Source organism: Notothenia rossii (genome assembly GCF_949606895.1).
Source record: "Notothenia rossii genome assembly, chromosome: 4".
Classification (NCBI taxonomy): Eukaryota; Metazoa; Chordata; class Actinopteri; order Perciformes; family Nototheniidae; genus Notothenia; species Notothenia rossii.
In genome coordinates, this window is record NC_136902.1 from 65,450,993 (window position 1) to 65,463,712 (window position 12,720).

At 40.6% G+C, this 12,720-nt stretch overlaps 1 protein-coding gene across 1 annotated transcript in view; it reads right to left on the reverse strand.

The window, feature by feature from the left end:
- The window catches only part of sorl1 (sortilin-related receptor, L(DLR class) A repeats containing), a 122,959-nt gene that overhangs the window by 13,386 nt on the left and 96,853 nt on the right, over positions 1 to 12,720 (reverse strand). Inside the window, exons 22-35 of the mRNA XM_079673803.1 lie at positions 12,476 to 12,649; positions 10,975 to 11,088; positions 10,304 to 10,426; positions 9,694 to 9,813; positions 8,896 to 9,021; positions 8,047 to 8,157; positions 7,702 to 7,833; positions 6,073 to 6,204; positions 5,804 to 5,938; positions 4,941 to 5,093; positions 3,895 to 4,065; positions 3,162 to 3,290; positions 2,442 to 2,568; positions 48 to 288 (exon numbers count right to left, since the gene is read on the reverse strand). Coding sequence (XP_079529929.1) covers positions 48 to 288; positions 2,442 to 2,568; positions 3,162 to 3,290; positions 3,895 to 4,065; positions 4,941 to 5,093; positions 5,804 to 5,938; positions 6,073 to 6,204; positions 7,702 to 7,833; positions 8,047 to 8,157; positions 8,896 to 9,021; positions 9,694 to 9,813; positions 10,304 to 10,426; positions 10,975 to 11,088; positions 12,476 to 12,649 — 1,988 coding nt within the window. The remainder of the gene's footprint in view (positions 1 to 47; positions 289 to 2,441; positions 2,569 to 3,161; positions 3,291 to 3,894; positions 4,066 to 4,940; positions 5,094 to 5,803; positions 5,939 to 6,072; positions 6,205 to 7,701; positions 7,834 to 8,046; positions 8,158 to 8,895; positions 9,022 to 9,693; positions 9,814 to 10,303; positions 10,427 to 10,974; positions 11,089 to 12,475; positions 12,650 to 12,720) is intronic.

The window sequence follows — 12,720 nt, forward strand, 5'->3', positions numbered from 1 at the left end:
CATCCAGAATGCTAACAGTGTAGATGTGACCAGATTAGGACTCCTACCACACTACACTTTCCTAGTAAGTCATTTAGCATTGAAGTTAATGAGTCATAATGACAGAATTGATACTCACAGCCCTCGGGGGTCCTGACCGTGATCACTTCGTTGGTCTTGTGCAGCCTGCTGAGGCACTGGGTGAGCACCTTGACATGGTAGGTGGTGTCTGGCTTCAATACGGCCAGTTTGTAGCTGGTTTTGTTGCTGTGGGTGTCCATGATGGTCCACTGCTGGGTGCCCACCAGCCTGGAGATGAAAACACAACATGAGGGGACGTAAAGGCATCAAGCGTAACCTCTAAATTCAAGCATGGATAGCCTCAGGCCTGGGGCCTCATTTATAAAAGGATATACGCTCAAAAGATTGCATATGGCAGTTTCTACGCAATGTTTGCGATTTATAAAATACTAACTTAACAGGAAAACGTGCGGTCCTCCACTCAAACTCTAACCCATGCGTACGCACTAAGCACAAAACGGGAGAGACGAGAAACTGCGACACCGTTGGCAGAAGGAAGAATGAAGAGAAATATATGTGGAAATAATAACATAAATAAAATGCTACCTCTCATTTATCATATATGAAGAATTCATTTTCAAACATTGATTAAAGCCAATCTTAAAATGATTTAACAAACGCCTGTTTGAGACTCCTCAGTGCACACAAAAACATAACTGGGAGAAATAAATAAATTCGGATATGTTATTTAAAACCACCTCGAATATGTTGTGTTTAAGGTTATGAAAGGTTTTCTCATAAATGATGGGGTAAGCAGGAGGACAGAATTACCTCTAAACTGACGCCGTTTTGCATTTCTATAGGTTGTAGATACGAGCATGGTTTTATATATGTTTAATACATGTTTAATCATGTTTTATGCCGCTTGCCAAGACTTGATAAGTCGCTCGTAAAACACAGGAGGTATGGAAACTAAGAGCACCATATGTGGTCAATTGTACAGCTAATATAACACAACACATTGGTTGTATTTCCTGTAACTGGTGGATATAGAGTTGCTGCGGAGGGGGGGGTTGAGATGCACAGGCTGCAGTGGAGACGCTGCGCACAGCTGATTGAAAGCTGGGACACAAACCACCAAATACAAAAACATAATTCAGATCCAGTCGGCATGACTCCACTCCGGAGGGATTCCCTGATCATTTCTTACAGTTTCTCATCAGGGGGGGGTCTCCTGTCCCCGGTACAAACACACTGCCTGAGGAAGGCTATGTGTATTTTCTTTGTCATTAACCTTTTTCGGACCACTTATTTATTTATTTTGGTGGCGATCCGACCTCCATGCTGCTACTCTGGTTCAAACTGCATCCACCAAACAATATGATTTATCTCGACCTCCCCAAAATAACCTAAATCTGACACGGTGTGAGATGTTTTTTTGAGCTGTTCTGTCGTTATTTCCTGCGATCTTCTCCATGCAGTCAGTCAAAATGAATGAATGAAAGGGTGTTTCTTTGACTATTTATAGGCAAATATGGGCATTATGTGAAGCCCGCAAAAGCTGCACCGCATTTCGAGTCGGTTGTGATTTATAAAGGGAAACAGGCGTAGGAAGTGCCATAAGCACTTTCCTCGCCGGTACGCAATGTTTGGTGAATCGGAAAGTGGCGGAAAATGTACGGACCTATTTTTCTGATCTCTACTACGTAAGCAACCTTCCCACGTCAATCCTACGCACAGCGTTATACATGAGGCCCCTGGACTCTCATCAAGCATGTCTAAATGGACGACTTTGGGTGGGCTTTGCGAATGAAAGCCAATTTGAAATACATTTTATGTTTGTGTGTACCAAATGTTGTGGATATCGAGTCGTTTTGAATAATTTGACAAATGTAGAATCGGCAAAAAAGGTACTTTCTCCTTTGAACTACAAGCTTGCCGTTTGAGCTACCAACTATTCCTTCCACATGACACCCTGATATGCGGTCAATCTAACCCAAATTAGAATGTTTCCAATCTACTTCCGATATGTGGGCAAGTTGGAGGTCAATCGCACTTAGGGTGCAAGTTCTTTTGTTGTTAAAAAAAACTGCATTTCCATAGATGGCGGTAGGGAGCACGATAACAAATTTGAACCCATTCACTGCAGAACCTCACGATTTCCCGCCAGTCCTGACATCATTACACATTTTTCACAACTTTTTCAGCATGCTAAGTGCCTCTCAAATGTGTACCCCTATTAGAATAATAATGAGAATAAGAATAATAAGAATCAGCATAATAACAAACGGGCTAGGAACGGTGCCCTAGCTATTTGAGCCCCATGCTCTGGCCCTAGTAACGCATAGTGCGACAGCTGTAACGTGGATAGCTGATTTTCATAAAGGGTCAATAACGCCTTATCTATCCGCTGGTCAAAAGATGCTGGTAATAAAACTCACCTGTAGTATATGAGGAAGTAGCAGGAGTCCAGAGGGAGGTTTTTTGGACGGGACCATGTCAATGTGACGGCCCCCAGGAAGTCTGGAGTCCACTGGAGGTTCTGGACTTTATAAGCCAGGGTGTTCTCTGGAAGGAGAGGGAGGGGTTAAAATGGATTCATTAAACCGTTTGAAATGGCTAATTTCTTTATTATTCTAGTTTTTTTAAAACAAGAACCAGATTTAGCAATTAGCTAATTTGCATCTGCAGTCCCTGGGCAGGTACACACATAAAAATCAACAAACAATTTAAAAATGACAAAATCTCTATCACACTGTATACATTCACAGATTAACATATGAATAACAGCACATTTATCAGAAAAACTATAATATAACACTTCATTTCAACAGATCCATTTTTGGAACCAATAACATTTAAACTCAGCTGGATGAACCATTTACATGCACTAAACCCTATATAATACACTACAGGAAAGGGAAAACCCCCCAAAAAACGTCATAACTCTTCAACACACTGCCTGAAATATACGCCAACAGCCAGCATGTGGCAGCATTGCACTGTTCTTAAAATACTGAGTGAATAGTAAAGTACTACATTAACATACTGGCATTTAAAATAGACCTGAGCTTGTTTTGAGGAAAATGCAACTAAGACCTACATTAATTACAACTGATATCTAAACACAGGTGGAGATGGGGAGAGTGTTTGGGACGTACGGGTGCAGTTGTCCTCGTCGCTGTGGTCGGAGCAGTCCAGGAAGCCGTCGCAGCGCTCACTGTCAGGAACACACGCCTCACCATCAGAGCAGCGGGAGCCGTTCACGCAGGAGAGGGGCCCGCGGGTGGCTGCAGGGAGAGAAGGGGGAGAGAGTGGGAGACTTTTTACATTGATCTTCTTGTTATTGGATTGCCTCACAGTCAGTATTTCTGTTTGCAGTGCTAAAAGATAGTACATTATTTTGATTAAACCTCTACTATATAAGGTTTTCGGTTCAGTACAAATAACATTTTACTTTTGGTAGAACTACTTTAAATAAATGGCACAAGGATTAACTTCACAATCAGCAACCAAACCCTTTAAAACTGTGCAATTCAGCATTAATATTGTATTAATACTGATACACAACTGTGTTATATATACAGTACATGTTAAACAATTTGCCCACTGGGAGTCCACATATGGCCACTCTCTGATTAAAACTGCCATCTTTGATTCGGAAATGTCAGAAATTGATTCAACAACCTTAATAACCTCCAAAACCACACCATAGATATGTTTTAGCTTTGGTCTGCATATGCTAATTATGCCATGATGAAATTTGGCATTTATTCAAACCTTGGAACTTAAAGTTTCACTTTCTCACATTCAACTATTTTAGTTGTCGTGCTTAATTTGAATCTTGTACACAAGACTTTGTTATGGTTGTGTGTGACTGTGTACTATACTCACGACATTGGGCTTCATCAGAGCCATCCTCGCAGTGCAGCTGTCCGTCACAGCGCTGCCAGTCGGGGATGCAGTGGGGGGGTCGGCGACACTGGAACTGCCCCCGGGTGCAGCGGTGAGGCGAGGGCTGGGCCTGGGTGGGCACTGGAGCCACCGTCACAGAGCCGTTAGCTGCTGTGGGGCAAGAGAATGAGAAAACAGTTTTTTACTATAACTATTGTTCTTTTTCGTTTACATGTGCCAAGGGGGTTCTGAGTGTCTTAAAACTTAGTGGAAGGTTGTAGCATGGGAAAATATGCAAGTCTCCATTCACCACTTCACAGAGAGCAGCTTGTAAGTAGAAATAAACATTGACAAGCACACTCACAGCCCGTACATTTACAAGCTACCCTGAAGTATACAAAGCCATTCAAATTAGCTGCACCTTTACCAGCTTTGAGAACACTTTAATGATCAATCATTATAATCAAAACATACAATATATATTATTCTGAAATGGGTACATTTACTTTTGGTACTGTAAGTATATTTTGATTCTTATGCTTTTCAAAATGTACTAAGGTAAAATTTGCAATGCAGGACTTTTACTTGTAACAGAGTATTCTTACACTCTGGTACTTCTACCTTTAGTCAAATACAAGATCTGAGTACTTCTCCCACCTCTACCAAGGACACTTGCTTACTAAAGGGACCGGAGATCAAACCACCAATCTTTAATCAATGTGTTAAAATACAACACATATACCTTGAAGCTTAAATGTTATTTCCGACATTACCATTTAAACTCTTATCATTCTGCCTTCTGTTTTTAGAGGGAGGTGGGGACAGGGGATGTGTAGGGGGTGGACTCAAATCTACAGAATATGCCAACAGAAGTGGTGTACATAATCTGAAAGCAGGGAAACTAGGTTAGTTTTAATACATGTTTGGCACTGAATGGGATGTTTTTCTAGTCTTAACTCGGGTAAAAAAATAAAAGTATTAATTAATAAAATGAAAATGATGAAGGAGATGATGTGATCTGAAGCAGTGCTACAGACAGGAGCTACCTGTGGGACAGCCCAGCTCGTCGCTGCCATCGGGACAGTCAGCGTATCCGTCACACACCCAGGAGTCGATGATGCAGGCTCCGGAGCCGCAGTGGAAACGGTTGGGAGCACAAGTGGAGGGGCCAGGGGACACGTTGTGAGGAGTACCACCACCTATAAGGTAGGAGGTTCAAGTTTAATGACTGGGGAGGGATACGACGTTCGGTAATTCAAATATAAACCAGAAACAGGTTGATGCAAGGTTTACACATACGAGGAATTTGCTTGGTGTATATGGTGCATAGATAAACACAGCTAAAGAAGCGGAGGGTCTCCCCCTTTAATATCTGTCACTCAAATAAACACACTGGTTGCCAAAAAGAATTCTCTATGTATTTCTGTATTTGGGGTTAAACAATGGAATGCCTTACCACATGATTTAAAGAGCTGTACAAACATATTTTGTTTTAAGGAAATGTATAAATAAAGAATCCTTAGACAGTGTGAAGATGTGAGGTAATATGTTTTGCTGCTGGTAGACTGTTGCGTTGACTAATTGTTTTTGTTTGTTTGCTTTTATAATACTGTAAAAGTTTGTGAAGTAATGGGCAGCTTCTTCTCCCTGCTCCTTTCAATAATTTGCTATGAACTGCTCCAGGGGAACATGTGTTGTGTGAATAATGTACCACATGAGTGGAACAAATAAATAAATGAATTGTACATTTCAAATAACTTTTTCTTTCTTTCATCCTCTTTCTTCTTAACATATGAGTACTGAAATCTAATAGGCAAGGTACAATTTAAACTTTTTCTTAACTTCTAACTTTTTATATGTGTGTATCTGTGCAAATTAAAAAGCCTTAGTGTAGTCTTAGTGTGTGTACCTGTACACTGTGCCTCATCAGACCAGTCCCCACAGTCGTTTTCTCCGTCACATTTCCACCACGTAGGAATACAGCGGTCATTTTTACACTCGTACTGGAAATACCTGGAGCAGCCTGGGACCTCGGTGGGAGCCGCTGCAACACACACAGCAGACGTTAACACTTGATACTGCTGCTGAAACATTGCTGCACTTCCTCTTCTTTAGAAAAAATGACACAATCATTTGATATGTGTGTTCCTCTCTATTTGTGAACAAACACGTCCGTACCACAGTTGGCTTCGTCAGAGTAGTCCCCGCAGTCGTCCATGCCGTCACACTTCCACTCCAGGCTCACACACACTCCGTTGGCACACTGGAAGGTGTAGGCATCACACACTTTGCCAAACTCAGTTGGCGTGGCTGAGAGAACACATACAGGGACATTAGCAGTTACAGAAATATGTTTGTTGGAACAAAGCAAGACAGATTTTTTTTAATGTATTTATAGCATTAGAGGTTCGAAATAAAATAAGATGTATAGCAGGGTTTCCGTTAGCCGGTAATTACCGGTTTTCAGCTTGTAAAATTGAATAAAAACCGGTAAATTCAAAACCTGCCGGTCAAAATGTCCGATGCTCCGATCGATTGGCCGCCGATCATTATCGGCCGATATTCACTCTTAATAGTTTGATCTGTGCTCTCTATAAAGGCCGATCAGGAGAGCTGGATCTGATCGATATGGACATAAACGCGAGTGAAGTGTAACCGGACGCGAGAGAGAGATCAGATCAGCTGCTGAGTCTGACCTGAAGCCCCGCCCACTGTTTAGCACGCTGCGTGAGAAACTGACGGGCTGTCAGGAGAGAGAGGGAGAGAGGAAAAGAGAGGATCCGTTTCTCCCGTGTTATTATTCAAAGTTAATGTAAACTTTTGAATAATGTACTTCATCTACTACAAGTAGTTTCTTTGAATGTAATAATTATGTTGTTTGTTGTTTTTGGAATCATTTATTGAAAAATGAATCTGAATTTTTCGATCTGTTACGGTTATAAACTGAAGCAATATAAAAAAGAGCCCCATTAACTGAGTTTTAAACATCAGCATATCCGGTCTTAGTCCAGTAATCACCTGCTAACGGAAACTCTGCAACACAATACACTTTTGTCAAACGGTAATAAAAAAGTGTTCGAAAAAGATATAAAACATTTAAGGCACAATTTCAGCTTATTCCAACACCTGTTTTTTTTGTTTCTTATATTATTATAATAAACAAATATAATAAACCACACAACTTAACATTTATTTCAATATTTGCAAAGTTTACGTCTGTTTTTGATAAGAATCCAGTATCATTTAGTTTGGAAGAGGAACAGAAGGAATGAGAGTGACATGATCAGACAAAGTGATACTAAATAAGTTTCAAATTCCCCACGATTTGTGTCAAATCCCTCACTTTAAGGAAATGAATCATGAGAAAAATATGCACCTAGAAACATCCCGAGGCACGATTACAGGAACTAAATACGTATTGATACGAAAGAGTATCAAGGCCAGGCAAAAGGTGGGGGTAAATGAGGATGTCTTTTGGGGAGATGTTGAATATATGAGTTGAAACGTTGAGAATGAAGTCAAACTTTCAGTTTATGCACTAATGAAAGTAATTTGTGTTCTGTAGACTCATACTTTAATCTTGAAAGGTTTACCTTTATAAACAACATTTAGACTTTGTTCTAAAAAAAAAATGTGCCTTAATTCTCCAAATGCTAAATAAATTGATAATCTTCCTCCTGAAATGTTTTCCCTTATGCGGCTTTTTTTTAGTGTTCCGTACATTGCACCATAAGTTGAAGTACTGCTTTTTAGAGTTACTTCCCTAAAAAGTGTTACATTCATGGATTATAAGGGTAAGAAACGCACCACATCCAGCGTAGTCTGCGTCCTCGTCAGATCCGTCCTCACAGTGTTTGATGCCGTCACAAACCAGAGACTGGAACAGACACTGGGCTCGGTTCCTGCACACAAACTCCATGTAGCGAGTACACAGCGGGTCTGTGGGTCAAACAAAGAAGACAGAAACCATCATGCTAAGGACTTGTAAACACTAGTTATAACACACTTATTCTACAGGATTTCTTCAGGTATTTAAGGGTCCGATAAATATTCCATATACATATTGAAAAAGTCAATGTTACGCACGTGTCAAATACAGTACTGATTAACTCCTAAAACAGAGAAATCTATTAACATTCGGGGGTCTCTCACCACAGTTGTGCTCATCAGCTCCGTCTGAACACTCCTGGATGCCGTTGCAGTGTGCCGTGGCCGGCAGGCAGGTGTGATTGGAGCAGAGGAAGCCGTTACATTTAGTTCCTCCTGGAAACACACAGAATTAGATTATTAATCACCTTTCATTTCATGACTGTGTATATATTTTATTACACAGCCTAATTAAATACTCAATTCTGATTGGTCAATTAGGACATTCCAGAGGTCTGTTATTTTTTGCTAGCAGACCGTTGCTAAGAAGGACACTCTGATCTAGGGAATATGTGCAGTCATATCAAGCCGCAGAAAGAAGTCCGGTCAATTACGTCAGCTGTTCCTGATCCTCTATCAGTAAACCCTGTGGATTACTTTTTGAACAATCATTTTTATATTTGTGGAGAGCACAACACTTTGGATTCATGATGGCTAAAGTGCCCAGTAAAGAAAAGGAAAAGAGCGCAAGAGAAGACAATGGTTGAAAGATAGAGCGCTGGAAGTCAAAAAAATCCACAGAAGAAGATGCCCAGGAAGTAAACACTAACGGGGACACGGTATGGGCTCTGGCAGTGTTTAAAGGCTGGTTGATGGAAAAGAAAATGTGAACAGACTACACAGTTACCTTAAACCTCAATCAGTGCTGCCATTTACTTTAAGTTACGTTGCTGTGGCCGCAGTTCCAGCTATTGGTAATAAGTGGAATGCACAATTTTTTCTTAGCAGAAGTCCTCGTTTGTGAAGTAAATAAACACTCTCACACCCATGATCCAGCTTTGATTTAAATGTGTGTCTGACACGTCTAAAATGTGCCACAATGAAACTGTTGAGTGTGTGTGTGGCTCATCTTACCACAATGCCGGGGGTCTTCGTCTGAGTCATCCTGGCAGTCGTCATCACCGTCACACATCCAGCGCTGAGGTATGCAGTGACCTGTGTGACACTGGAAGCTGCTGGCCTCACACGTATGGTGGCCAACTAGGGACAAACAGGACGAGATTTAAGGGTAAAACAGAGAATAGCTTACACATGAGAGCATTAAACCCGTTTAATCTGAAATGTAGTGTTTGCAGTTTAATTTTTGTATCTATTGTTTTATTCAGACTTTTGGCCTTTTAAAAAAAGTATCATATTTAGTCAACCTTTTGTTTTCTTGGTCAGGTTATAGAAACTAAATGTCAGGCCATTTAAGTCTCAAATATATCTGTAACTTTTGTAGTCTAATTGTAGTCAATGAAAAATATAATATTGAACATTTCAGTCACAATATCCTTAAGTTTTTCCACACTAAAGATACTATTCTAAAATATGTAATCTCCACCTTTTTGGAGATTAAAAAAAATATTTGTTGTTGTTTAAACGACACTTTAGTTTGTCCTTTTGCAACATTGACTGTTGATGAAGTCATACTAGTCATGAAAAACAAAGCGCTGACAAATGTATCATCATTTCCCTTACAAAATGACAACTCTAACGGCAACACACACTTAGTGCAAGTGGCTATGCTTTGATGATGCATTGATTTAGTTTTTGCATAAGCAAATACAAATCTCTACCTTCGCAAATATATGTATGTAAATATAACGTTCTCATGGCTTATGAGATTGATATTGTTTTCATGTTGTACACAGTCAGTGGCCCAGCGCTCACCTGTGCAGTTGGCCTCGTCAGACCAGTCTCTGCAGTCGTTGTCTCCGTCGCAGCGCCACGCCTCGCGGATACAAACACCTCGAGCACATGTGAACTCTCCAGGGCCGCACTGGTGAGTGTCTGAGAGATGCAACAACACTATCGTTAGTACTTGCAAAAAGTATGATTTACTTTTAAAGCACTGTTATGGTATTGGAATTAAGCTTTAAATGTCTGTCATCATATTTTGTCAGCAACCTAAAAATGTATCTTCTATCAAAATGAATATGATTGACATTGGATTGATTGAGTTTTTGAAGTCAACCAAATATCAGTGCTTATTTGGTGGGTAATGTGATGGAATATTTATTTATTTGGGCTTTTCTATGTTATGTTTGATTATTCGTTCACTGTGGGGGGAACAACCTTTTGTAACACAGGGAGAGAAACTGATGTATAAATGACTTCTTTCTTTTTTTGAGTTATATAATAACAGTTTTCCACTTTTGTTATGCCTATTGTCATCTTTCTAAAGACAAAAAACTCTGTGAACACTAAAAACAAAGTGTATATGATAACAGTTTTTCACATTTGCTGGCTGCAGTAAAAAAAAAAAGAAGCCCCATCTCACCACAGTGCTCTTCATCACTGTTGTCTCCACAGTCATCTTCATGGTCACATTTGAAGGCCAGAGGGATGCAGGAACCCGAGGCCATGCAGCGGAACTGGTTGGACGGGTCACAGGTCGTAGTGGCTGTAATAGAAACATATTATACTCACTTACTGACTTTAATAATATCATTGTGTGATTCTTATTTGCTAATGTTTATCTATATTTACTAATTCTCACTCTTCTTAGCTAAGCTTGGGAACAGTCCTTATTAAGAAGATTTGTTGCAATGTTATTAGTTACACTCCATGTGCACCAACAGTATGACCTTCAACTCAGGTGAACTGAGAACATCCTGATATGACCTCCCTAACTCCCTAAACTTCTAGAATGCTCCATTCATTATCACCAAGCTCAACCCCACCCTTTCTCCTCTCTCTGTGTTTAAATATGCAACCCAAACTCTACTCTTCATCTTTCACTCTGCAGACTGTATGCAGAGAGTATGACTGACTCAACTTTCTTGCAAGAAATAAAATAGGACAAAGACAGCTGAATGGTTTGATTCTCTATCCACATTTGATAAATAAATTCCCACCACAGTGGCTAAACAAGGACAACATTGTAGTTGTTTGTTGTCAATGTAGAAAGAGCCCTTGTCTGCATAACGAGAGCAGTGGCTGAGTACTCACGACACTCTTGTTCATCACTCATGTCTCCGCAGTCGTTGTCGCTGTCGCACTTCCAGATGCTGCTGATGCAGCGGCCGTTAGAGCAGCGGTACTGGTTGGGCAAACAGCTGTGCTCTATTTGGAGGAAAGGATGAGCATATTTACCCTAGAGATCCATACAGACTCAACAGTCTATGACCCAAATAAGTGGCTTCCATTATCTGAAAGCAGTTTTGGTTTATATAAATCTCTAATAAACATTGTGGTTTTGGTTAGTGATAGGGCTGCACGGATTTAAGAAAATGTCACTAGCTCAGGGTCTAGCAGCTGATAGCATTAGCAACCATTTAAACTGGTCTCTGGCTCTGCACAGCGAATAGTCATGTGACCAAGAAGGCACAGGCTTCAAGGACTAAACAGAAGCTGACAGGACGGCCATGCAGCGTGGGCATAAATGTTCATCAACGTGCACATAAACAGAAAATATGTCAAATGCACATTTTCGAATTAAGTTGCAGCCTTTTGTGGTTCAACAATCGCAGAGGCTCATATTATGATTGTATTAGATTATTCGTGCAGCCCTAGTTTTTGGGTTTGGAGCATTACGATTGAAATACATGATGATCGTCCCCATGCTTTTTTTATGTCTTATAAGTTGTTACAGAAAATGTTGGGTTGATACCATTGTCACTACTCGATCTGCCGCCCTGCCCTATCTGCAGTGCGCATGTGCGAGATGGTCCGCCATATTTGACAACTACATACGGCAACCCAAGTAGGACACTTGACACAGTGGCTTTTGGCAAAGCACAAAAAGAAAACTCGAGAGAGATGAGTTATTTTTATTACAACGCGACTTCACAATTATTTAACAACTCTTTTTATTGGGTACTTTTATTTGGGGTCAAGTACATGGTCAGAATAAGTGAAAAATGAATATAACTTCTGTTAGACAGCTATCATACTGAATACATATTTACTGTGAATGTATGCAAAAATGTATGGCATATGGCTGTCTAACAGAAGTTAAATCCAAATCTCTCGAGTTTTCTTTTTGTGCCATAACCATAACATTTAATCATTTTTGGTTACTCGAAAATTGTGAAAATTCCTCAGAAATACCACCTTGAGACAGCAATGCTATTTGTGTTGTACATGTGTGCCTTCCTGCAAGATTGGATGGTGTTCTGGAAACTACTCAGAAACTCCTTTACTATCAATACCTGAGCCAGCCATACAGTAGATCCTCTGAAAGCCTCAGTCTCCATGTTCATTAGCTAGCATGAAACAGTTGGTACCAACAGATTTATTAGGTTTCTTGTTTCATTTGATATTATATATTGAGTCTGATCTTAAAACAGGCTTTTAAAGACAGAAAAGTTGGCTTGAGTCACAAGCCATCCTACAGATCCTGGAGGGTAAACCAGATAACCTCCCTGTGAAATTAAGGCCTAATTTTACAGAGAGAAGATCACACATCTTACAGCAAAAAATCACAATGAGTGCTCAGTATGTGTCTCACCCGTCTTGATGCAGGTGTTGTTTTTCATCAGGTATCCAGTGGGGCACTGGCACTGCACCTCTCCGTTAGGCATGGTGATGGTGGGAGCTCCGTCGGGGCAGACGCAGGTGTGCCGATGGCCGGGCTGAGGCAGACACAGCAGGCTGCACGGGTGGTCAGCACAGGCGTTGTGACCTGGGGACAAGAGATCCAGACCTCAGTTTCAGCACTACTACATGTGTTTGAAGGAGTTGTGTACAGGATAC